Source organism: Oryx dammah, unplaced genomic scaffold (genome assembly GCF_014754425.2).
Source record: "Oryx dammah isolate SB20612 unplaced genomic scaffold, SCBI_Odam_1.1 HiC_scaffold_25, whole genome shotgun sequence".
In the NCBI taxonomy this organism is placed as follows: domain Eukaryota; kingdom Metazoa; phylum Chordata; class Mammalia; order Artiodactyla; family Bovidae; genus Oryx; species Oryx dammah.
This window is the reverse complement of record NW_024070209.1, coordinates 91,694,386-91,720,133: the sequence shown is the minus strand read 5'-3', so window position 1 is coordinate 91,720,133 and position 25,748 is coordinate 91,694,386. Positions and strand designations below refer to the sequence as shown.

Genomic DNA, 25,748 nt, shown 5'->3' with positions numbered 1-25,748 from the left:
AATCCCAGAGCGGCTCACTTGAGGTCCCAGAATCCCCTGGGGGCCCGTCATGACAACAGATTCTGAGACCAGTCCTAGATCTGTGAATCTAACTCTCCTGGGCAGGACTCTGTGCCTGGCTCCTGTGGCACCAGGATGCTCAACTGTATCAAGGAACCCGGAGAAGGCAAAGTGATCTCTGATGCCTCCCAAAGCCCCCTTCCCAGTGCCCACAAGGCATGTGTGGTCTCTCCTATCTGCTGCGGCCACTTCCTAAAACGCTAGGGGGCCCACAGTCTCAGGCACCTTCAGCTGAGCATGCCTCCAGTCAACCTGCAGGCAGCTGGTAGCCCCACCCAACGAGATGAGGCCAGCTGAGACTAACAGCGGGGAGTAAATCAATTCAGTTCATGGGGGAGAAATGTGTTGCTTACAGAGATCTTTTTTCAAAGAGGAGCCATTAGTGGTCTTGGTATTTTGATCATCAGAAAATTACCCATGTCATGTTGCCATTAAGAGAAAGCAAAGCCCAGTAATAAGACAGAGAGGCCTGGATTGGGGCTGGTAGGGCCCCCCCGCCCCTCCGGAGTTCTGTACCTCCCCAGCTCAGGAGGGTCCTCTGCAGACCCATGCCTTGCAAGGGTGGATCCCTGATGCTGGCTGCAGAGCAGCAGGTGCCTGAAATTAGGTGGGCACCCACCATGATGGACAGTTACCTAGGCCCAAATTCAAGTCCCTGGTGGTTCAGATGGTAAAGAATCTGCTTACAAGGCAGGAGACCCAGGTTCGATCCCTGGGTCAGGAAGATCCCCTGGAGAAGGGAATGGCTACTCACTCCAGTATTCTTGCCTGGAGAATTCCATGGACAGAGGAGCCTGGCGGGCTATACAGTCCATGGGGTCGCAAAAGGGTTGGACACACTGCGTGACTAACACTTTCCTTCTTTTCAGGTTCAAGTCCAGACTTGGCCATTTAAAGGCTCTATGACCTTGTGCAGGTCTCTTAAAGTCTCTCAGCCATCCTCGGCTTCCGATTCCTCACACATAAAATAAGAAAATGTGCATTTTTTAGGAATGCTATGAGGCCCTCTCTTACCCCTTGCTCCCAGACCCACAGGTCTGCACAAGCTCTTCCACCTGCAAAGAAGGCTCTTTACTGCGAGCTCAGCCCACCCCTCTCTTCCTTGGAGACACTACCACCACCCCCCCAACAGATCAAGTCCTCTAGGGCTCCCAGTGCCTTCAGGACACAGGCCTTCACAGCAATCACACACTGACCTGCAGGACAGGCCTGGCCCATGGGGGGCCCTAACTGAAGGATATCCAGCAATAGGCCTTGGGAGCTCCATGTTCTGCCCCAGCTCCAGACTTGACCATTCAGGCACCCCTGCTTCCAGCCCCTGTGATACCCCACTCAGCGCCCTGCCCTGCACAGGCCCTCTCAGGCTGTCTGGCACCTCTGGAGCCTCACAACCCCAGAGGCTGCCTGCTGTAAACAGGTCCCCACCCCAAACTGCCCCTGGCCATCCACCAGAGGCCGCTTCCCAGGACTTGGCCCCACGTGGCTCTCTAGATTTCTCGTAGTAACACCTTCTTGGAGTTTCAGAAGCAAAGCAAGTCATTTGCCAACTATTTTTTCCCATTAATCTCACAATGCATTTGCTATTTTCCCTCCATAATGACTCATTTAGCAGCAACAGAGCAATTAGGCAGACCACAGAATATTGATTTTCGAAGTGGGAAAAGTGTCCGCGCGACGTCTCTCTAGGCCTGTCTCAGGCTGCCTCCTCCTCCATGATGGGCTGGACTTGAGGAGAGTGGGGCTGGATCTGCCGACAGGATTCTGAGGTCTCCAGGGGAAGCTCAAGACCATGGTGTGTGCACACGTGTGAGAGTGAGTGCACATGAGATGATACGACGAAGTTATCCCGGGACATACATGACCGTGTGTTCTGCCCCAGGGACAGAACCCTGGGAGGCAGGCACCATCATCACACCCATTTTAAAGATGAGGAAACGGAGGTTCAGAGATTAGGTGACTTGTCTCAGGTCACACAGGAAGTCAGGGAGCCGGATCCAGACCTAGGTCGAGGTGCTGGCAGGGCCAAACTCTGTGCATCAGGCCGCACTCGTGCGGCTTGCTCTCCGTGGGGTGTGGGGCATGTGGCACTGGTGGCCCAAGGAGACTCCTGAGACGTGAAGCACTTGGTCTAAGTCCTACGGCTGCACACCTCTGCCTCAGCACAGCCTCCAAGCCAGCCTGCTGTAAACAGGGCCCCGCCCCAAACTGCCCCTGGCCATCCACCAGGCCTACCTAGTAGCTCTCAGAAAGGCCCAAGGAAAGACACAATGGCAGGGCCCCCCCACCTTCCTCCACTACCCACTGACCACCATCTCCGGCCCAAGACAAGTGCCCTACCCAGCTAGTGGGGCACCTCATACATGGCCCACCTGTAAAAACAAAAAGTTGAAGGGTGAGAGCCAGGGACAGTTTGATGAACTGGGCCTCTATGATGAGCCATATCTTCATATGGCTCCCAAACCAGGCCCCACAGCTACGATCCTATCAAACCAGAGTTTAGCACTTCTCCTACCTCCAAATTCCAGAAATGCACTCGAGGCAAACTAGGACAGGGGCTGTAGGGATAACAGATCCCCAAGGTCCTAGGGACCAATGCCACCAGACACACTGATCTTTACCCTGGGAGCAAAAGGCTTCTTGGTGGCTAAGGGAAAGAGCTGAAGACCCAACTGGCAGACTTGGGTTTAAATATCAGCTCTGCTGCTTTCTATGTGGCTTTGGGTAGAATAATGACCTTCTCTGAGCCTCAGTTTCCTTATCTGTAAAAGCAATAATGCCTGCCCTGACACCCGCCTAGCTGGTACGAGCCCCATGCAGTAAATGATAAAGTGCTACCTAAATGCTGGCCAGCTAAGCTTAACAAAAGGGAAGGTTTCCAAGAGTTGGCATTGCTCAGCAAGGGGATGGCATCTCCCCATTACTGGCGATGAGCAGGCAGACACTGGATAGCCCATGAATATGGGAAGCAAAGCATCCTGTTTCCCCTCCTGTGTACCCAGATGCACAACAGCAGAGGAAAGGCTCCCAGCAGCCAAGCACTGAAAAAATTTACTTGCTTTGGTTTATTGGATGCTTCTCTGACCTGTTTAGGCTATTGAATCCCCTCATCACAAATGCCCGATAACATCTGCCAGGATGTAGTGTTCCACATAACCCAGTTTGAGAAATATTCCTGTGGACGCTCTGGATAATGACTAGGGGACATAGGGAAGAACACAAGGCCTTTCAAATACAACCTTCAAGTACAATGCACTTTCAAGTACAACCATACAATGCACTTTCAAGTACACCCCTGACTGGACAGACTACAGGACCTTCCCCAGCATCAGTGACAAGTCAGGGGCAGACCCAGCCCTCAACCTCCCTTTCCAGGATGACAGGGAGACAAACCCATATGACCAGAGCGAAAACTCAATTCAGTGAGACAGTGGAAAAAGAGGACTTAGACATGTCCAGGAGGAGACACTCCCAGTCTTTCCCTGCCCTTAACAAGCCCAGAAACTTGGAGGGACTCAAGAAGGAGCAAGCCTCAAGCAGAAATGCCTCCTCCTTCCCTGCTCTTGCCTGAAAATTCACCATCCCTACCCTCACCTGCTGGGTCAGCAAGGGCCTCCTCCAGACTACCTGGAAGCAGGGCTAAGTCTCCACGACAGTTGACCATTTCCGAGTAGAAGAGTCTATGGGACCACAGGTGAATACAGAATCTCAAATTGCCTGTGTGTCCAGGCCCCAGGTGTGGCTCCTAGAAGAAGGCATCAGGCAGGACCGGTCCCGCCCACGATGCTGCTGCATGGACACACCCTTCCACCCCAGTGCTCTCTCCTCTCTCTGGGGGGGCTCCATGCCAGCATCGGCTGATGAGTCCGGGAACCACTGGCTCCCTGGAAGAGCTCAGACAAACCCATCCATGGCGAACCCATCCACAATGGCGCAGACTTTGCTCCCAGCAAGGACAGAGCTTTATTAATTATTCAGGGGACGGTGCAATTATGCAAATCAGTGGGCAGCCTCTGCCCGACTGCTGTCTTCTGCAGGAGTCCAGGGGGAGGGGGTGCCCAGAGCCCAAGCAGCTGGGTACAAGAAGGGAGCCACCCAGCCCAGGAAAGGGGGAATAAACCCTCCACCCTTCTGGGCCCACAGAGGGCTCTGAACAGAGCCAGACCCCACCGCACACTCAGAAGAGCCAGTAGGTGATTCTGAAGACCTAGGGGTACCTTTTTCCAAAAAAATACTATATCCCCAAAGCTGCTGCCAGGCCAGCAAGGCCATCATTCAAGGCTTGCTCCCACAGGTCCTCAAGGCATGGAATACTTCCAAAGTCTCCTCTTAAAAAGCACACTTCTAAGGAGAGGTAACACCTCAAATTAGTGTTTACCCAAGAAGGTTCTGCAGAATACTACTGCTCCTGGGGTGGGGGTGGGGGACAGGAAACCCCAGATTAAAAAAGATGAAACCGGTTTCTTTCCTGCAGGACTTCTCAGGGCCTACAGTGAGGATGCCCACGCCGCCTTTGGAGGGGAACCTCCAGTCTCACCCCCAGGAACCCAGAGCTGAGTCTGATGAACTCTGGACGGATTGCTCACAGAATTCCCTGCCAGGTTCAATATCCCTTGACTCTGAAATTTGTAGAACAGGTTTTCACTAGTCTCATAAATAGCCATCATCAATAAACGTGAACTTCACGTGCACAGAGGAGCTAGACATGACCACCGAGAGCGCGCTGGTGGGGCTTTCGGCAGAGTCCCCACCCATGGCCCAGCCGTCACCACCCCTGGCTCTGTCCCCACCCTGAGGTCAGGCGGTTGTGCAGGTGCCTAGTGCCATCTCAGGTCCACAGATGGCTGGCTGGGCTGGGGACCTGGCTGCATGACTAGCAGCCCCCTCAGCCCAGCCAGCCAGAGGTCTCAGTGCCAGATGCACCCGTCTTCCCACATGAGCAGATCAAAGGCTGGACTGGGAGGCCCTGCCCACCAGCATCACAGCTCTCTCTCATCCTCCTGGGCAGTGAGGACAGTGATCACGCTCATCTGCGGAAGTGTGGGGGTGGGTATGCTATGCAAAGCCAGTGAACCCACCCAAGACCTCTGTCACCCCCCCCACCTCACCCAAGGTCATCAATCAACAGACCCAAATGCAGCCGTGCTCACTCGCTCTGCCAAGAGCAAAAGAGGTGTGGGGGCCCAGACTGCTAGGGGTGCCTACGAAGACAGACACTTATAATCACTGAGCAACTGCAAATATGGAGATGGTCCCTAAGCCAGCCCTAGCCTCACACCATGGGGACCCCACCCACAGAGACCAGTAGGAAGGCCCGCCTCCACTGCCACACTCCTCCACCCTTCCAGAACTTCAGCACCCATAGTAGCCTCCTGCAGAGCCTGGGGTGGCCCGGGACACTCTCCCATGTACGTGTGTGCTTGTTCAGTCGTGTCCGACTCTTTGCGACCCCATGGACTGTGTAGCCTGCCAGGTTCCTCTGTTCATGAGCTTCTCCAGGCAAGAATACTAGAGTGGGTTGCCACTTCCTCCTCCAGGGGATCTTCCCGACCCAGGGACTGAACCCATGTCTTCTGCACTGCAGGTGGATTCTTTACCATTGAGCCACCAAGAAAGCCTGTGGGAGGTGAGCCCGGAAACATCTAAGTACAGACCCCATCTCTGCCACCCACCTGCAGTCTGACCGGGGCAAGTGGCTTTTACCTGCTGGAGCTTCAGTTTCTTCATCTGTAAAATAGGAAGGGGCAGGCCTGTGCAGCAGTGAAGAGCACAGACTTGGGAGCCAGGCTTCTTAGGTTAGGATCTTAGCTCTGCCATTCTGGCTGGGCAGGCCACGCTTCCTGGTTGTAAACCAGGAATAACAGTAGTCAGTAGCAGCACACGGGCTGTCGTGAGATTGGAGTGAGTGCCTCTTTGTGAAGTGCTGAGAGCAGGCCTAGCCCACGGGATCTGTCCATCATGTCAGCTATTACACTGGAGAGGACCCTGGCTTTGAGTCCAGAAACCTAGATCCTAAATCCATCATGAGGGTAATCCCTGATAAGTTATTTTACCTCTCTGAGGCCAGTTTCAGCACCTGTAACATGGGGTTGGGGGGATGAAACAAGGGGAGTGAAGAGGATTAGAGATGACGTACAGACAACACACAGTGCCTGGCATGCAGCAGACGCTCCATAAGGGGCAGGTAGGTTAATGATATTAGTGACTGAGCAGGTCGTCTGGAAAACAGACACCACGAGAACAGTGGTTGATGGAGGGGCCTTTGATAACAGAGCTTGACTGCCTGGGTTTGGATCCCACCTATGAGCTGTGTGAATTGGACCCATGGCTCAGTCTCTCTGGGCCTCAATTTTCTTTTCTGAAAAATGAGGACAAGCAATATCGTTCAGAGTGCTGGTGTAAGGATGACATGAGAAAGCACAGGAAAAGCACAGGGCACGGAGCCTGGCCCATCAAGCAGGTGGCCACACAGGGCAGTGGGTGGTGGTGATATTGTAACACTCAGCAAAGAAGCTTGCCATGAACAGTGCAGAGATGAAAGGCATCCTGGCCCCCTAGCTCCACGCCACCTCCAGGGGCTTCACGACCTGAAGGCAGTGCAGCAAAGCCCAGGAAAGACAAGACGCTCCCCTGTGCTGGGCGCCCTCCCCCCAGGAATATCAGAGTCCCAGGCACTGACATATTAGTCTTTGTTTTGCTTTGTTGAGATGGGGAAACTGAGGTTCAAAGAGAAGCAGTGGGTGGAGCTGGCCTCGGACTAGCCTACACCTGCTGACCTTCTCGGCAGCTGGCAGTACAGGGCCTGGGGCTATAAGGCAGTCGTGGGTTCACATTCCAGCTCCACACCCCCCAGGCCCATATTCCCCTGCCCCACCCTCCCCTATTCTCCCCAACCTCAGCAGGCATCTGGCCTCCCCAGCTAGGGATACGGTTTATGCTGCCTGGCCTGGCCTCTCCAGGGCCTCTGCACAGACCGCCACTCTCATTCCTGAGCCTCTCCAGGCTGTCCTTAGGGAGCTCCACTCCCAGGTGGGGCCAAGGACACCTGGTCCAGCCCTAAATTAGCTAGTCCTATCCTATGGGCTTTGACCCAGTGGACCTGGGTTTGAATCACATTACTCACTTGATCCTGGTGATTCCAGAGAGGACCAAGTACACCTCTCTGAACCACTTGTAACAGGGAAGTCGGCAAGAGCAGTGAGCCTCAGTGGCTCAGGTGGGCCAAGCACTGGACCTGGAGTTAGGAGACACATCCCAGCTCCAGCTGATTCCCTATACCTCTCTGAGCCTCACCCACTTCCCCTGTAGAAAGCAGACCATAGTCACAAATGCCCTAACTGCTCCAAGCACAGGGTGAAAGTGCTTTTTACAGCAGGGAGCCCTGGGCAAGCGCAGGAAGGACCCTATCAAAGGGGGAAGGTAATTTCAAAAAGCATCACAACCTTAATAAAAAAAGGCACAGCATGCTCATGGGAGGATTCTAGGTCTCAACCAGGGAGTGGATCGCCTGGCTTGGGGCCCCCCAGTATGTGACTTTGGGCCAGGAACATTCCCCTCTTGGAGTTTCAGTGAAATGAGAAACACAAAACACTCTTACTATGAGAAATCAATAAGAATGTAGCAATGCCGAAGCAAGTTGCTGGGACAGAGCCCTGTCCTCGGCAAAAGGCACAAACTTTGGACAGAGGTTCTCACACCTTGGGGAAACACAATTAGGTCAAAGAGTCTAATTCAGAAGGTCCAGGGTAGGGGCCCAAGAATCTACATTTTGTTGGGTATCTTCCTAGGGTGGGCTGGTCAGTCCGGCTCAGGGGCCAGGCTCTCAGCTTCCAAGACAAGAGTGGGGTTTTATCAGAGCTGATGCTGGGATGGAGTTTCCTGATGAAATCTCGGGATGGGGGAAAGGGGGAAAGGGGGAAAGAAGGGTAATAGGAGCAGAGGGGTGGAGCTGTTAACAACCTATTAATCTCCTCCCCCGCCGGAAACAGTAATTGCTGAGGCGCATACATCCTTCACGTGCTAACAGTCTGCAGCTGCAATACGAAGCTTTGATTACGAATGTCAACAAGACAGAGCATGAAATTAACTTCCCCTTAGTCAGTGGGCACAGGGAGACGCTGCACTCATTCACTGCCCTCGGTATGAAAACTCACTACGACAATGTCGCATCAAATTAGAGCCTGTGCTACCAGGCTGGCATCTATATCTCTGCCCGTAGCACTCTCTTACAACCAGGCCCTGCAAACAAGGGCCTGAGGCTGGGAAAAAGGTCAGGGCTGGAGGCAGGTGACGGTCCCAGGGTGAACTGGGAGGTGGCCAGAGCTAGACGGGACCCCCATGGGGGTTTGCCCATTGGACAAAAGAGGGGGGAATCATCATGACAAAGAGTAACTCACCCCTCCGAGTGCCTGATGTGGGGAAAAGTGCAAATCCAACCTTCATCTAGGTCAATTTCTGCCCTGCCAGCCCATCTGGAGAGGCGAGTTGGGGAAACAGACTGTTCCAAGGTAGACCACGCTGAGTGAGTTAGCGGGGCAGGCCAGAAGCCAGGCTCCTCTGACCCTGCACTCGTCGGCTCCAGCCTGGCCTGTGGCTCTTCAGGTTCAAGTGGCAGCAGGAAGGAAGTGGGATGACAAAGGGAGGTTCCTACATATGTGTGCATGCCCGGGGTGGGGGCATGTGGCTTGGCCTGCAGGCAGGACCTGGGCGGGGGGCACCCAAGACTGTGCCCCTGGTATGTGTGAGATGCGTTCACCCACCCACAGGCCCCTACCCGCACAGGCCCACAAAGGACGGAGACTCCTTCTGTCTCAGGGGTTAGTTACTAACTAACTAACAAGGGTTAGTTTCCTTGTAGAGTGGCTGGTGACTGCCCCATCCATAGCCCAGGCTGCGGATATACTGCCTGGCTGCTTTGGGGGCTTCAGACGGTGGGGATGGGAGTGGTACAGCCTCACCCCAATCTGGTCAGGCTCTCCTCGGCCATTTGCACACCCCACCCCTAGGCCGGGAATGAGGCCCAAGTCACTCCTTGTAGGCTGATAGACCAGTGGCCAGAAGACCCAGCATGTGAGGTTCTTCATGCAAGAAGCCCTTTTTCCACTCACCCGTGGCCGATCACCCAGGAGGCCCGGCTGGCAAGCAGTGAAGTGGGCCCGGCCGCCTGGGGAGAGGTCACCATGCCAGCCATGAGAGCTGGATGTTTTCCTTCTTGCCTTTCTGGTCTTCCTGTGATCTCCAGTTCTCTTCTGTGGCCCTCTAAAATAGCCATTAATTAGAGCCTGGTAATTAACTTTCTGGTTCGAGTAATATTTTGCAAAGGAATTCTATTAAAGAGTCGATTTGCATATCCTCAGACCTGGGACCTGGAAATAGCCAGGGTTTTTCTAGGAGAATGGGCAAGGCCCTGCAGTACCTCTCAGGCCTGGCATCCAGGCCTGGGCTCTGTTGGCACCTATGGGCACGAGGGGGCTCAGAGGGTGGCTGTCCTGATGGCCTGGGGAGATGCTGAGTCGTGGGAGATTTTCCCCAGGAAGGCAGGCAGTTTTGTTCACAAAACTGGCTGGCTCAGCGGCCACATGCCCAGACAGCAACTGCACACCTGCACACAGATGCCCACATGTGAGAGCTCAAACACAGGACACACCACACACACTGTAAAACAGGGGGTATGTAAACGCACGTGCCGGTAGACATGTACACATAAGAAAACAGACACAATAAGAACAGTAGCCGGAACTCCGTGAGCGCTTAGAATGAGCCGTATGTCCATAATCGACCTAAAAAAACACTTCATGTGGTCCAACCCAACATGAAGTGCCAGGCACTGTTCCAAATGCTTTACATGCGATTCCTCATTTCAGATCTACAAACACGTACAAGGATGTTTACATATACACATCTTCATGAGGGCAGGTGCATACTTGTAAGACATATGAAGACACGCACTCGTGTGCCTGTCAAAGGCATGTGTACATGCCTACAGCCACCTGTACAGGAAAAGGCTTCTCTAGCCTTTAAAACCCCAGCTTGGGGCTGATCACATCCTGACTAGCTAATTTCCACCATGCCTAAAAATATTGCCCAGCTCGGATCTCTGGAAGATACACACGAGGGAGCTGCAGATCTAAAAGGAGGGCGATAAAAATGAGAAAGCAGAAATAAATTGGTTCTTTTCCATGTCCGGGTCATGTTCTGTGGCTCCCCCTCCCTCTGGAGATGAAGCCCAGAATCATGTGTTCCTTGGCAGGGCTCCAGGCAGCCCTGCCCCAAAGGTGCCCATGGGGCTCCGAGTACCACGCTACAGGGGGGGTGGGACCTGGACACAAGGCCAGGCTTCTGGGATGGTCCCACTGCCACGCCTTTGACCGCGTGCCTCAGTTTCCCTGAATCTAACAACCCCTGCACTGCTTACCGGTGCTGTACAGCGACAGACCTCTCAAAGTGCTGTGTAAGTGCCAGGCTTCCTTAACGATAATTATCGGATTAAGAATTAAATCTGGTTCCCTTATGGAGAGCAGAGCAGGGGAGGGGGAGCTGGGGAGCACTCCTTGTAGGTAATTAATGAATTCCCTGCCATACCACTTGGAAGGCAGAGGCCCATTTAACAAAGATCCACCTACATGGATGGTGGTGAAGGAACCAAGGAAGGCCAAACAGGGCAAGGAAGGCTCTTACAAAGGGCTTGTCAGAACGTTCAGAAGGCAAAGGACAGGAACAGACAAGACTCTAAAGCAGCAGCACAGCACTACTGGCCATTAAACCCGGGAAAACAATGCTCAGTGACTAACCAGCAAGAAATGCAAATAACAAAGAAATGCCACCCTTGTGCCTATACAAACGACAAAGACTGTGTTACCGATGACACCCAATGTTTTCAAAGGCGTGAAGAAACAGGTGGGCACCTCAAAAGTCTTTGGGGGAGTGTAAATTACTGCAGGCTCTCGATGGGAAGCATATTTATCAAAAGCCTGAAATTGCTCTTATTTTTTGACCTAGTAATTCTAAGACTTTATCTCATGGAAACAATCACAGATGGAGACAAATGATGCATATTTAAGGATTAAATACCAGCACCATTTTTAATAGAGAAAAACTAGACAGAACATAAACGCCTAGATTACTAAAAAGAAGTATGGTCCAAATATCAAAAATCGATTTTTAAAACACATATAGAACAGGTTTGCTTTCTCGGGTGCAGACAAGTCCTAGGGTCTTTCTACTCTGCTATTTCTCGTGTTCAAAGTAGCTGTGATCCTCCACACAGCCCTCTTCACCTTTCAAGGGACAGTAGCGTCTAGTTCCATCTCTTGAATAATAATAACGTGATTGCACGTTATTATTCCCACACTGCAGAGAAGACAACTGAGGCTTACCAAGACGGACTGACTTTTCCCTCCAAATATTAACTTCCACTTACTGAAAACTTACAACACGGCTGTCTAACTGCTTTCATGTGTTATAACTTATTTAATAAAATTTTAGAAAGATTTAAGAAATGTGCAAAACCCAGTGTTAGTTGCCAAGGAAACAGCACTGAACAGGACATTTTCTATTAAGTACACGATGAATATATTAATATTAATGTTTCCAACGACGTGATTATCATCAGACCCATTTTGCTGATGGGCAAACTGAGGCTCAGAACAGTTAAGGTGACTTGCCCCAGGAACTGCCTGGCTTTAAATCCAAAGATCACATACTTCCCATTACTCCCAGACACTGAAATGCACGATCATCTCAAGATCACCCAAGAGAAGGTGGAGAAGGACAGGGCACTCACCGTCTACAGCAGGGGAGGGAGAGAGTCAAGAACACCCAGGCCTGGGTGCCCAGCCCAGTCTGCATCTACTGTCAACAGAAAACAGATCCCCTCTTCCATTTTCTCCAGTTCCTCACCAAGCTCCCTCTCCCTGCTCCAAGAAATGCCTCACCCAAAGGGACAGAACTGATTTCTGCCTACTCAGGGCCAATGGAGGGTCCCTGAAAGCCCTCACCCCTACCTCCAAATTATCTCCCTCCCTTAGTCTTACACTGCTGGGAATCCTACCCTTAGTAACTTTCAGGTGTGGGAACTCCCGGCAATACACATATTCCCTGGAAGGGGTAGTCAGTCCCTTGCTCCCTGATCAGCCTTGGGTACCTGCACCTGGGTTGCCCACCTGTGTGGAGGGCCAGCATCACCCAGAGAGAATACTGCGGAGGGGAAAAAAATGAGGAAGGCACTGTATTGCCAACTGACCCTCCCAGCTACTTAGGAACATTAATAAATAAATGAGTGAGTTCGAAATTATCTTCTGGGAGGGCAGAAACACCACATCCAAGATCGCTTTTACTAACATTAAAGCTGTGTTGTAAATGAGGCAGGAACATTTCCAGTCTGAAAAAAAAAAAAAAAAAATGCTTTTGCCAGCACACCTTTCACCTGGGACGCCTCGGAGCGGCATTCATTTCTATTATCCACGGGCAACGATTACCTGTCCTTGGTGCTTATCTCCAGAACCTCCAAAGAAAAAATGAATGTTGAGGGGCCCAGTGATCTTGGAGACCAGCTAGGAACCTCCCCAGGCTGTTTTCAGGGAAATAAGTATAAAGGCTCAAATCTGCGGCCCTTGGGCTTCCCAGAGCTCAGCTGTGCCCCCCTGCCCAGCCCTGGCTGGCTCGACTCCAGGCTCACAACCAGACATCAGCCCTTTCCCTGCCATCTCCACACCTGGACCAGACTCCTGTTCCCAGGGAGCCAAAAGATCCCAGAACAGAACCAACTGGTTTCCAAGCTCCAGATGAGAGGATCCCGGTGCAAAAAATAACCTTCCCAACACAGCAGTTTGCAGAGCATGGCAGAAAGCGTGCGGCAAAGCCGCTTCGGCAGCAGCCATACAGCAGACAGATTCACCCAGTGTCAGAACCCAGGCGGCCGCCCCCGAGTGCCCGATGTTCCTTCTCCACGTGAGGAGGCCACGGGAGCCAGCTCACACTGGCCACCCTAGAGGCCCCCACCCGTCTTCCCATGCCCATCCCTTCATGCAGACTGCTCTCTCTGCACTTACCCCATTCCTGGGGAGAGGCATGGCAGCTCGGCGGGGTCCCATGGAGCCAGGATTCAACCCCCTCCTCACTGCTGGGCCAAGTCGGAAGGCAGCTGATCTGTCCACCCAGCCTCAGCAGCACCACACCACGTCAGAGTCGGGGGGGAGGGAGGCATCTCTGCACTCACCCAGGTTTGACCATGAGCTTGGGGGGTGGGGTGGGGTCACCAGAGCTGGTTTTACTCACTTGACTCCAAACAGGACGCCTCCAGGGACTGCCCCAGAGACATACCTGCCCGTCCATCCCAGCGGCAGTGATCAATCTATTTCTAAGCAAGGCAGCAAATCAGGAGATCCCAGTCCTAGCAGAGCCTATTTCAGCTCCAAGGCTGGGTAGAAGGATTTCAAATTCCATCTCTCTGCCTGTCCGTGGGAAATCTGGGCTCCCTTCCTGTGCCAGAGGAGCCTCCAAGCCAGATTTTGTTTATAGAAAATTAATAAGACAATCCCACACCACCACCAGTGACATTCTGCTCCAGCTACCGTTCACCACTGGCGCTAGAAACAGACTCGCAGTTTTACTCCCCACCATGGCCCCCACTCTGCACCCCTCTGGCCTGTGGCAAAGCTGACCCGAAGTCAAGCTGGGCAGGACCTGCTCCAGGTCATCTCGACCACGTCCCGACCTCCGCCCAGGGTTGCAGCTGATTGCTCGGCAGCATCTCAGTGCGGGCTGCCCGCTGGAGAGAGGTAAACACAGCATGCACGCTGTCTGCTCCCGGAGGGCAGACACACTCAGAGGCTGGACCGCCTGCCATCTCTCCGGCTCCCCGGACCACCAACACAAGCACACAAAACTAGGTACGTACACAAGGTCTCGCATGCGGGTGCAGAGGGTCCTGACCACCACCCAGGAAAGTGCAGCGAAGGGCATGTTCCCGAGGGAGAAAGCCGGAGAAGGCAGGGACCAGTCGGAGGGAGGAAGGCAGCAAACCGGGTGGCCTGCCGCCCAGACAATAACAAAGATGGGAATCGAGGTTTTCAAAGACGCAGTGGCTGCACCCAGCACCGAGCTCTGGCCTGGCTAAATCTTCCTGCCAGGACACGCCTGGTCCCCTGGGGCACTATGGCCATCAGAGAAAGGCTGAGGGTCCTGCCTCGGACTGGGGTTGGCAGCGAGGGGAAGGAAACCAGCCGCAGGCAGCAGTTAGGATGCATTAGAGAGTGCAGCTCCCGGTGGATGAAAATTAAAGGTCTAGTAATTCTCCTGGAGGGTGGAAGGGGTACTCTTCAGGAAGATGCTAGGGGTCAGTTAAACAGTCAGTCAACCTTGGGCAGGAGTTGGGCTATAACTTGTACTCCTCTGCCTGCTGGAACTAAGGAGGAGGGGAGAGACATTTTCATTCTACCTGTGCCTCCCCTACAGGGAGTGCCAACTTGCCAATCACACACAGGGGCACAGCCCTATGAAGGGAGGCAGATGCCAGGGGCCTGAGACATAAGGCTGAATGCTGAAAAGGCTCCTTGGTGCCTGCCCATTCCTTCACCTCCACTTAGCTGAGCAGGGACACGTTCTAACTGGCACTAGAATCCATCACCATGCCTGTGCCCAAGCAAGAAGGTGCCAGGGCTGGCACGCTCAAGGAGGGGAACCTGGGCCCTGAAAGGAGAGGCTGTGTCCGCCCAGTGCCCCCGCACGCGGACAGGATGGCTTGTCCTTGCGAGCTGAAGCCTGCTCTTGCCAGTGACTCCTGGCAGGCTGAACCACCTCCTCTCTCTCCTCTGCCCCACAAGCCACCTCCCCTTGGAATTTCCACACCTGCTCCAGTCTGGCCCGGGAAAAGGAAACGGGGAATTGGAGACACCCCTGGGAGTGGAGAGGTGAGAGAGGGAGCAGCTGCCCGGGGCTGGAAAGGATAAGGCCCTTCTTCCTTGGCCTCGGGCACTGCCCTCTCGCTCGCCCCAGCCCCCAGCGGAGCACGCGCCCTACTTAGAGCAGATGTGTCCCCTAAGCGACCCAGCCCCCTGCTCCTCCCCTCCAGATGTTCACCCTTTTCCTCACCGCTGGGTCTCCGCAAAACCCAGCCGAAATGCCTTTTGCATCGGACACTCAAGGGCTCCAGAGGCAGGGAGATGGGTCCTCGGGTGGAGGTGCCCCTTCAGCCCCCAGCGCCGGGCACTGCACCGCCCGGGAAACAATGCCCACCACGGCGAGGCGAGGCAGGACTTCTCGGGGAAGGCGCTTCCCTCCGGGCCTCGACCCGAGGCTCGGGCACCTCGTCCTCACCCACCCGGGGGAAGAGAGAAGGGTCCTCCCGTCACTCCTCCCCGGTCCGAGGTGGCCCCACAAGTTGCCGGAGGGCGGCGTGGGGAGCCCTCGCGCTTTCGGCGCGCCCCCGTCCCGGCTCTCGCTTTGTCCCCGCGCCCTCCCGGGCGCATCCCGGGGCGGCGGCGCGCGGAGGCCGGGCCGGCGGCGGGCTCACCTCTCATTGTCCGCGGCGGAGGCGGCGGCGGCGGCGGCGGCGCTGCGGAACCCCGGCAGGATGTGGCGGAAGCTGTGGTTGCGGTCCAGCTTGGGCTGGCTCTTGGTGCGCTTGATGGAGCCCTTGAGGCGGCGGCTGAGGAAGCCCTGCGCGCGGGGCGACAAGAGGGGGAAGGGGAGGCGGGGTTAGCGCGGCGGCGGGTCCGGGACCCGCGCGGGACCCGCGCCCTGGCTCGGGCGGCCGCACGGCCGAGGGCGGGCGCGGGCTCGGCCTCGGCCCCTGCAGCTCGCGGCCCGCGCCGCCCGCCTGCCGACCGAGCGCCGACGGCCCGGCCCGCGCAGCGCGGCCCAGCCCACCCCGCGCCACCCGCCCGTCCGCCAGCCAGCCAGCCACGTCGCCCCCGCCCCCTAAGCCGCTGTTGCCATGGCGACGCCGAGCCGAGCCGCACCGGCCGCGACCGAGGATGCCCGAGCCCCCCGGGGCGCGGGGGCGGGGGGAGCCCCCGGGGCCGAGGGGGCGTGGCTGCAGAGGGGCGGGGACCCTCGGGGAGCCCTCCGCGGCCGCAGCCCCCTCACCTCTGAAGAGTAACGAGGTCACACCCCCCACCCACCTGGAGGAGTCCACGCCCCCCTCCCGGTCCGGGATTGCCTCCACCGGTAGAGGTGAATGCTCTAAGTCTGGTTGGTACAGATGGGGGAAACTAAGGCTCTCCACGAGCGGGCGTCGGGTCCTCTGGGGAACAGCCGGCCAGCGCAGCTCCTGGTCACCTGGACCCCTAACCCGGGCGTCTTTCCTTTCGCAGGTGACTGTCACAGGTCCTCGGGGTGGAGCCCTTTGCCTGGAACCATGGTACCCCAGCAGAGGCAACCCCCCTAGGGACAGGCTGACCTAGTATCTAGCTCAGGGAGGAGCTGAAGGGTTTGCCGAGTATCCACACTGCGGGCTTCAAGACTTGGAGCCACCTCTGGGGGAAGGCTGGACCTTCTCTAGAGGGACTGCTGCTTGGCCCATTCGTGGTGACTCAGGGCGGTGGGGGGTGGGGGAGGGGTGGTTCAGCTCCTGGGAGGAGTATGGCAGATCTCAGCCGGGCTCCCCACGTAGCCATTCATCCATCTACCAGGCTGCGCTGGACTCTGAGACCTGAGCCTAAGCTGAGCCCAGCCCCAGAGCGCCAGGTCTAATAGAAGAGACAGGGAGGAGACAGCAGGCATACAGCAGGTTGAACCAGTGTTCCCTTTAGAGGTGACGGGGTAGACTGGGGGCTGAAGTGGCCACAGCCTGGGGTGTTCTGGACTTGGCACCTTCAGGCAGGTGGAGGGAGGGGAAAACTGAAGGAAGAGGGATTCCCTGTGAGTCAGGTTGTCCAATATGGATTTTGGGGACTCACCTACCCCAGCCTCACTTCCAGCTGATACAAAGACAGAGGGAATGGGATATTAACTCATTTGGAAGTTAACGTTGTACACAATCTGAACACCACATTTCATCCATCACACCACACTTCATCCATCACCTCTCTGGTCTGGAGAGAGAGTTGGACATTTACTGTTGGCCACGCCCTTGCTGGGTCTGTCCATCTCCCTGACTCTAGCACCCTAGATGTGATGAGGACAAATGCTGCTTACACACATCATCTCATATCACCCACACAAAGAGAAATGACAGAGAAACATCCCTTTCTGCAAATGAAGAAACTTTGCTCAGAGAGGTGAAACGACTCACCCAAGGACACACAGCTTCCAGGCCTGCCTGATGTCCATAGGACCCCCCCTCCTCTGCCCACTTTCTCCAAGCTTTCCCTTTTCTGATCTTTCTGCCCCTACTTTGCCCTCCCTCTCAATCTCTCCCGTTCATAGAAGACCAATTCCCGTAGCCACATGTCAAAATTCTGCATATCCTTCAAGGCCCAGCTGAAATGCCATCTTATTCAGGCCTTCCCAGGTAGTGGAGTCCAAATGCCTCTCACCTCTACAGTCTGGTATTACCCATTAAGGTACTCTAATCACCTGCAGTTCAACAACTAGAGGGTTAGGTCACCCACTTCCAGAGGGCTGACCCAGTACAAGGCATGATGCAGACGTATCAGAAATGGTGGCAGTCCAGGGGAACGGCATGCTTTCTGGGAGACACAGCAACAAAGCAGGGACTTGCACCTCCAAATAAGCTCTTGCCGCTCCCAACCTTGGCCTCTTGCCAGGTGTGGGAGGAGGGGGAAGCACCTGGCTAACTTGGAGGGGTTCTTCTCTCACAGGTGTTGTCATCAGGCGAGTTCTGCCAATGGGCTTATAGTTTTTCTTGGTTTTTATTCTCCACCCTGATGAAAATTTTACAATTTTTACACTCTTGTGGTACAAAGAACCATGGAGCATGTTTCACAATTTATGTAGCTCATCATGGAGCAATGTGGACAGTTCTGTCCTATTCCTGAATTTAAAAAAAAAAAAGTTTTCTTCCTTCTAGGAGGTTGAATGGGACACATATCACTTTGTCTTTCCACCCTCACCCATCAAAGTTACCCTTAATACTCATCTGGTAAGCGTTACTTGTCATCTTTGAAGTCTATTCTGGATGGACTCCCCGGCACCCACCCAAACTGATCATAACCTTGCGGACTCAAACTCTAACATTCACTCATTTCACCATTGTCAAGAGCCTACTACACTAGATATGATGACCAAGATCATGAACACTGTGAGGTGAGCACTATATAGAATAAGAGAAGGACAGGGAGCTCAGATTCACTGGGAAGGTGACTGTTCGGGGGAATGGAGAAGTCCCCCATTAAGCCCCACCTCACCACACATGTCCACCCTGGAGGACCTTGAATCCCCCTGAGGACCCAGCTCAGGACTCTACATATGGCAGGTTGAACAAATGTTCATCATCCCAGAAGGCCCAGCTGCAAGGGGACTCAGATCCAAAAAACTGTATTATAAGGGTAAATAAAGCCCAGAGAGGGGAAGGGTCTTTCCCAAGGTCACACAGCAAGGGTAATCAAAGACTCTGGCCTCCAGTTCCCTGCCCTGTCCAGCCTCACAGCTTGCCTACTGACCTCCTGCATGGGGTGAAGGGACAAGGGTGGCTCCCCACCAGCCCTGGATGAAGAGAGATGACCTTTTCTCCTGTCCTTTCACGGGCAGGCCCCAAGACATGATTTCTGGAAGCAGCTGCAGCCTTGAACTCAGAAAGAGGGACTGACTGGTCTTCAAGTGAGAAAATTTTGTTCTAGACCCAAGCCGATCTTTAGTGAGAGGCAGTGGGCAAATCACGTCCCTTCTTTCAGTAAAAAAGGGTACTCGAAACTCACTGCACTGACAGTATCCAATGGCTGAGAGCTGGGAGCCAGAGGCCCACAAATAGGGCTCAAATCCAGCTCCAGAGACGGCTGGCTGCAAGATGCTATGCAAGGCCCCTCACCTCTCTGAGAAATGGATGGGGCCTGCAGGGAGGATGAAGTAGGACAGACAAAAATCTGCCCTCAGCCCTTCACACCCCCAGGGCCTGGGTTTACCTACCTCTCCAGGAGGCCATCCCTGACTACATACTCTCGCCCAGCTGATCACATCCCTCAGGCCAGCTGAAGTCCTATCATAGCTCTTGTGTTCAAATCCTAGTTCAGACAGTTTAGTTCAGTTCAGTCGCTCAGTCGTGTCCGACTCTTTGCGACCCCATGAATCGCATCACGCCAGCCCTCCCTGTCCATCACCAACTCGCGGAATTCACTCAGACTCACGTCTATCGAGTCAGTGATGCCATCCAGCCATCTCATCCTCAAGCCGTGGCCAAATAACTGGACCTCTCTGAGCCTCAGTGTCCCTACCTGTGAAATGGGTTAAGGATGATACCTACTCTATTCCTGCTAAGTTGCTTTAGTTGTGTCTGACTCTTTGTGACTCCATGGACTATAGCCCGCTAGGCTCCTCAGTCCATGGGATTCTCCAGGCAAGAATATTGGAGTGGGTTGCCATACCCTCCTCCAGGGGATCTTCCCAACCCAGGGATCAGACCCCCATCTATTACGTCTCCTGCATTGGCAAATGGGTTCTTTACCACTAACGCCACCTGGGAAACCCTGCTTATAGGGTCATGGAAAAGATTAAATGAGATGAGCTATCGTCAGTAAAATGGTAAATACTAAGCAACTAAGCACAGTAGTTGCCAGCTTTATTATCATTGTTCCCTAGGCTGGCTCCGATAGAACCATCAGTTTTTGCCCTGAGAAGGTATGGGACCACCCCAGGCAGGAGTCCGTCTAGGCTCTCTGAGGAGCTTAAAAGCAACGTGACAGCAAGGACAGGGCTGGTGTCATGCCCAGTGAATGAATGAACGTGCTTGCAGAATTATCCTGCAGACACAGAATATGGCTCAGTTTGGTAGTTTTGAACTCTTTTAAACATGCGCTTTCTTCTAAAGCAACCTCACAGAGACTCTGAAGGTTCAAAGTGCCCAGCCGGGCGGGGCTGCTCCGGTGGAGGCCTCAGCTTTCATTCACTGGCCCAGGGTCTGATGTCTAAAGCTCAGCGAGGTGCCTGCCCAGTCCGCGGGGCCCAAGCCTGCCCCCTCCCCAGATGGGGTGCTCTGCCTCTGCTAACACAGCCCTGTTCCTGTGCGCTTAGGTCAGCCATGGCCCCAGGGGCTTTAGCACGAGCTGCTGCCTGGTGTAACTACCCCCCACCCTTTGGTGACTGGGTGTGGACAGCCCTCAAAGCCTCTGCCCATCTCTGTGACAACTCACTGCCTATGTGGACGGCCACCCTCCCACCGATCCGTGTCAATGTTCCAAGCCCCTTGGGCTTCCATCCATGTCAATGACCAAAGGGCAAGGAAGTCTGGAATGGAGGACAGACAGGCCCGTGGGGTCTCTGGCTGGCAGGACCCGAGTTCTCAGCTGCTCTCCCATCTCTATTCCTGACACTCCAGTTCTCTGTCCCCCCATGCTGTCCCCCACTTCTCCAGGAAGTTCCGGGAGACCTTCTCCAAAGTCTTTCAGAATTCCAGACACGGGATTGCTTTGTTCACCATGTCAATCAACTCCATGCGATGATGATGATGATAAGTTATCAGTTATGGAGCTCCTACTCTGCCAAAGTCGCTCTGCCCGGGGCACTCACACAACCTGTCTGGATCCCAGGGAGGCGATCCTGGGAGGGCCAGATGCCTCTGATGGGGAATCCTCGTGAGGACATGTGCTCCAGAATTCGGGAAGTTTGGGGTTTTCAAGTAGGGAAGCAGAGGCTCAGAGAATTCAAGCTGCTTGCGGAGAGTGGCAGAGCTGTTAGGTGGGCGAGCTGGGACTGTAATTAGGAAAGATCTAGTCTCTAGGAGTGCAGGGCAGGGATCCCCTTACACATACATGCATGCCACACACACACACAGACACACAGACACACACACTCAAGTGTCAAAGGCCAAAGCAGAAGTTGACTGCTCAGCCCCTCCTCCCTACACCCAAGGCACTATGCTGGGCCCGGGAAAGGGAGGAAAGAAGGGAAGGTGGGCTTCTCCCTGAGTGCAGGACTGTCACCTGCGGCTCACAGGTGAGGATCTGGAGGTTCAGAGAGGGGAGCCTCGCCCACTCCCATCCTCATGGGTGCATCCATCCCCACCCAGGAGGCAGCACCTGGCAGGGCGAGGGTCTGCATGCCAGCGAGAGCCCCTGGGCACCGGGGAATCAAGGGTCACCACTGGACTCTCAGCCCACTTCTCACCCAAATGTAACGCGCTCAGCACCACTCACGGTACATAGTAGGTGCTCGGCAGCCCCCGACTCCATCGTCTGTTTGGTCCTGCATCCTGAAGGTAAGCTTTCATCACCTTCTTCCCTTTAACAAACCAACTCCGAGTCACTGCCAGTGGGTGGTTGGGCCTGACCTGCGACAGTGCTCAGGATGGAGGCAGAAGCCCATGGTGTCCCCTTAGCCAAGGCCCAGCTTCTCCTTCGTGGCCGTATCTAAGGGCTGCACCCAAACAGAGATGCTTCAAAGGAGGAGGCCATCTGAACAGGCATGTCTCTCCATTTCTTTCTGAGGCTCTGTGCAAATGCCAAAAACTCACCTCAACAGGAAAGGGAGGGGACAATTCCACCTAGACATTGCCATCTCTCTGCGCCCCAGGTGAGGAGACATGCTCCCGGAGGCTGGCAGGCAGACCTGATGCTCTGGCAGGCTGAAGGAGCACCTCACTCTCTCCACCCTAGTACAGGCTCCAGGGAGGGGCAGGGGTGGTTAAGAAGCCCTGCTTCCAAGATAACAGGGTGAGAGCCAGGAGGGCCCACAGCTGGCAGCCAGGCCAACACCCACATGATACAGAGAGTCACCCAAGACCCAGAGAGCAGGGGGACTTTCCCAGAGTCACCGAGCAGGGCAGGGGCAAACCATGGTCCACCCGAGGTTCCCGTTTCTCCTTGCCCAGTGCTCTTGCAACATCAGCATGCTTCAGAACCGCCCAGCTCCCTGGGTTTCCTCTTTCCAGGCCTCAGTCTTCCCATCTGTACTACGAGGGCCTGGGTTGGGTGATCACCATGCTCCTTTCTAGAGCTGACATTTGACGATTCTCTAAAGCTAGAGCAGCTGCCTTCCACAGCTGGGCTCTGCCATGCTTTGCACTAGCAGCACCAGCAAATTCTGCAGCTTTGCCCCAGTCCTTCAGACGCACAATTCCTCCTGCCCTCTTTCCTGGCTATGGGTGATCTGCCCTCAGCAAGCTGCCAGGCCTCCCTGGCCGCCTCCCCTGGGAACTACGCACCATCAAAGAGGGCCCCAGCTGGGGAATGACCCAGTAATGGGGGGATGTCAGACACTGTGACAGATGAAAGCAGAGAGGAATTTAAAGGCAGGATCAAGTTAGTGCCTTCCCGGTGGCCACCTACTCACAGGCCACCCTGTGCCCATAGAACCCTCCCTAAGCCCGTGCCAGTGCTCCTTTCAACATGAGTCCTCCACACTCCACCCTACCCAGAGAAAGCAGTCTACTCAGTCACCCAAAGAGAACCAATTCACGGGCCATGAGAACCAGGAGGGGACTGGAGCCCGACACTCAAGGATCACTCTTGCATTAAAATATTGCCCCGAGGGACTTCCCTGATGGTCTGGTGGTCGAGAATCCACCTTGCAATACAGGGGACGCAGGTTCAGTCCCTGGTTGAGGAACTAAGATCCCATATGCTGGGGGGCAACAAACACCCGACACAGTCAAATAAATAAACAAATATTTTTAAAAAACAGTGTCCGGATAACTACACTCAAACATGTTCTCGTGGAGAAATACGCTGTGCTCAGTTACCCAGTCGTGTCCACCTCTTTGCGACCCCATGGAGATTGTAGCCCGCCAGGCTCCCCTGTCCGTGGAATTCTCCAGGCAAGAATACTGGAGTGGGTAGTTGTTCCCTTCTCCAGGAGATCTTCCCAACCCAGGTCTCCCGCATGGCAGGTGGATTCTTTACCGTCTGAGCTAGAAGGGAAGCCCAGGAGAAATACCCGGGGCCAGAAACACATCCAAGTTCAAGGACGTGCAGGGAGCACATGGTGGGAGGGGGGAACATGGTCACAAAGAAATGCACGTATGAACAGAACAGGTCTCCCCGGCACCACCAGATATACACACAAATGCTTGTGCCCGCCAACCAACACACACATAAATACACACTACCATGAAACACACAAGTAAACATACAAATATACCGGGACAGGCGCACATATTGACATACATACTCAGCTGTCATCAGGCACTCACAGAGTTACACTGACGGCCAGGCCAAACCCACCAGCCCACATGCGCTCACGAGAGTGGCCAGGTAGGCACAAAGAGCCAGGAGCCCAGACCTTGGGCCGGAGGGGAGAAACTGGCTCCCTGTAGCGGTCTCCACAATCAGGCGGGTCTCATCTTGTGCCAGTCTCCGAGGACGACCTACTTGCTTCTCTTGCACCCTGGTAACTGTCTTCACAGTTCCCTGAACGTGTGGTTTCTGGGCAACTTGAGGCCTGACAGGTTGTTCTACAGGATCACACCCCTACCCAGAGCTGGAGACCCCTGCCCCAAACATCTCTCCCTCTGTCCATCACCACTCCTGAAACACCACCACGTGATGCAGCTGATTAGGTCTAAGGAATCTCTGGGTGAAACACAGTACTTTCCCTCCCCCTCCCCCAAGAGGCATGGTAGCAGAGTGTTCCCCCAGTTAACGTCGTGGGCCCTAGGCCAGTGACCTAACTGCCTTAGCCTGTTTCCTCTTCTGTAGAACGGGAAAGATAGTAGCCATCCCACAGGTTGTTGGAATGAGTCAATGGGATCATGCATGGAAAGAACTCAGCCCATTTCCCGGCACATGGCAGAAATATTAGCTCCTGTCATCAGCACTGTCACTGTCGTTGTTTTTATTGCTCAGACTTTGCTCAGCTCCCAGGGGCCAGCCCAGCGATTAGCCAGAAGGAAAGAGAAAGCAGCAGCTCACAGAGCAATCTCTAGGACCCAGAGCTCCTGTGATGGAGAAGGGGGCTGGTCTACTTTCCTGCACCCCAATAAAGGCTGGCTCTCTGCCCTCAAAGGCCCCTCCGTCCAGCTGGAGAGGTAGCCCAGGCCATTCCTAGGCACCCGAAGGAGGCTCCTGGCTGCTTTGGCTGCCTCCAACCCTGCCACCCTCCCCTTGTTCATTCTCCAAGAGCATCCAGAGGGACCCTTCGAAAAACAGATGAGATCCTGCCGCGGACCAGCTGCACTCCCTTCCACAGTTCCCCAGGGCTCCTGGGGTGAAGGCCTAGCTGCCTGGTGAGGCCCAAGGCCCCTCAGGATCTCCCCCTGCTCGGATCCCAGGGGAGGCGCTTCAGCGGTGCTCCTGCCACAGGGCCTTGGCACAGGCTGTCGCTACTGCCTAGAACAGAGGCCCCCTCTGCCCAGTGGGCCCTGCACACCCTTCAGTCTCTCCTCAACCCTCTCAGGGGCCTCCCCGATGCCCTCACATTGAACGAGATCTCCCTGCAGACCTATCACAGTTGTAGTTAAACTTCTGTTTCAGACCTCCCTCCCCTACGGAATTATGGGGGCCATCATGGCCTGGGTCCCCAGTGCTGGACACCTCGCAGGTATTCCATATATACTTCCTGAATGAATGAACAAGTATTTATGATATAAAAGAAAAAAGAGGAAGGCAGACAGAGAATATGCTCTGAGAGGCTTTTTAGGGGGGTCCACTTGGGGTCAATATGAGTGGACTTGCTGGAGGAGGCAGCTTTTGAGGGCATAATAGAAACACTGAAGGTGAAGCAGCGGTTGGGCTTGCTGAGATCATCTGGGGCAGGGGAGCCATATAAGGGTATTCCAGGCAGAATCCCAGTTCAGGCAATGGAGCTGAGGTAGGACAGCAGCAGGTCTGACTGGCTTCGAAGGCCCTGGCGTGATCACAGATCTTCTGACCTCCAAGTTACACACCCTCTCCCCAATGCAGAGGATGCCCAGGTCGAGGGGGGCTCTTAGAAACCCTGAGAGTGTAGAGGAGGGGGCATGCAGTTGGGAAGGTGGGAGGGGGAAATGAGGACATCAGAGAGGCCGTCCCAGTGCCTGCCAGTGCCCAGGGCTGAGTGACATCAGTGACCAGAGGCCAGACACTCATTCCTACTGTCTCAAGCAAGAACGTGATAACCCAGAGCAGCCAGGAGTGACTCACTGCCCCATGAGCCCACCCGAGAGGTCTGGACGGCCACATGCACTTCATCAGCTCTTTAAGCCCTCGGCCAGCCCTGACCTCTGGGCGAGTCCAGCTCGAGGCCACATGGCTTCGGGAAAACCAGCTCCCTCCGGGAGCCACACCCCTGCAGCAGGCTCTCTACTCTCTCCCTCTGCCTCCCTACCAGCCCCGTCACTGAGGCCCTGGCACCAGGCCAGTCTCCCTGGGGTGACTCAGTGCTTCTCCCTATCAGCACGTCTCTGTCCTGTACTCTGTGCACTCTGTGTGAGAGAATGCTCTCAACAGAGGCTTCCCAGCAGAAGTAGCAAGAAAACCATGCGCAGAGACAAGAAATCTGTATTCAAAACCCCGCTCTGTAATTAACAGTAACAACTATTCCAATGAATTAATAAGAGTAAGCCAGATGTATTTATTAAGCTCTGTCTCAGCTTCAGGCACTATATCAAAGCTTTACATGATTTACTCTAATTCTCATAGCCCAGTGTGCAGATAAGAAAACGG

At 54.6% G+C, this 25,748-nt stretch overlaps 1 protein-coding gene across 1 annotated transcript in view; it reads right to left on the bottom strand.

Annotated features, from left to right (window-relative positions):
• Positions 1-2,401: 2,401 nt before the first annotated feature.
• The window catches only part of LOC120852293 (disabled homolog 2-interacting protein-like), a 135,645-nt gene continuing 112,298 nt past the window's right edge, over positions 2,402-25,748 (bottom strand). The window contains exons 3-4 of the mRNA XM_040225708.1: positions 15,569-15,714; positions 2,402-2,429 (exon numbers count right to left, since the gene is read on the bottom strand). Of these exons, the coding sequence (XP_040081642.1) occupies positions 2,402-2,429; positions 15,569-15,714 (174 nt within the window). The remainder of the gene's footprint in view (positions 2,430-15,568; positions 15,715-25,748) is intronic.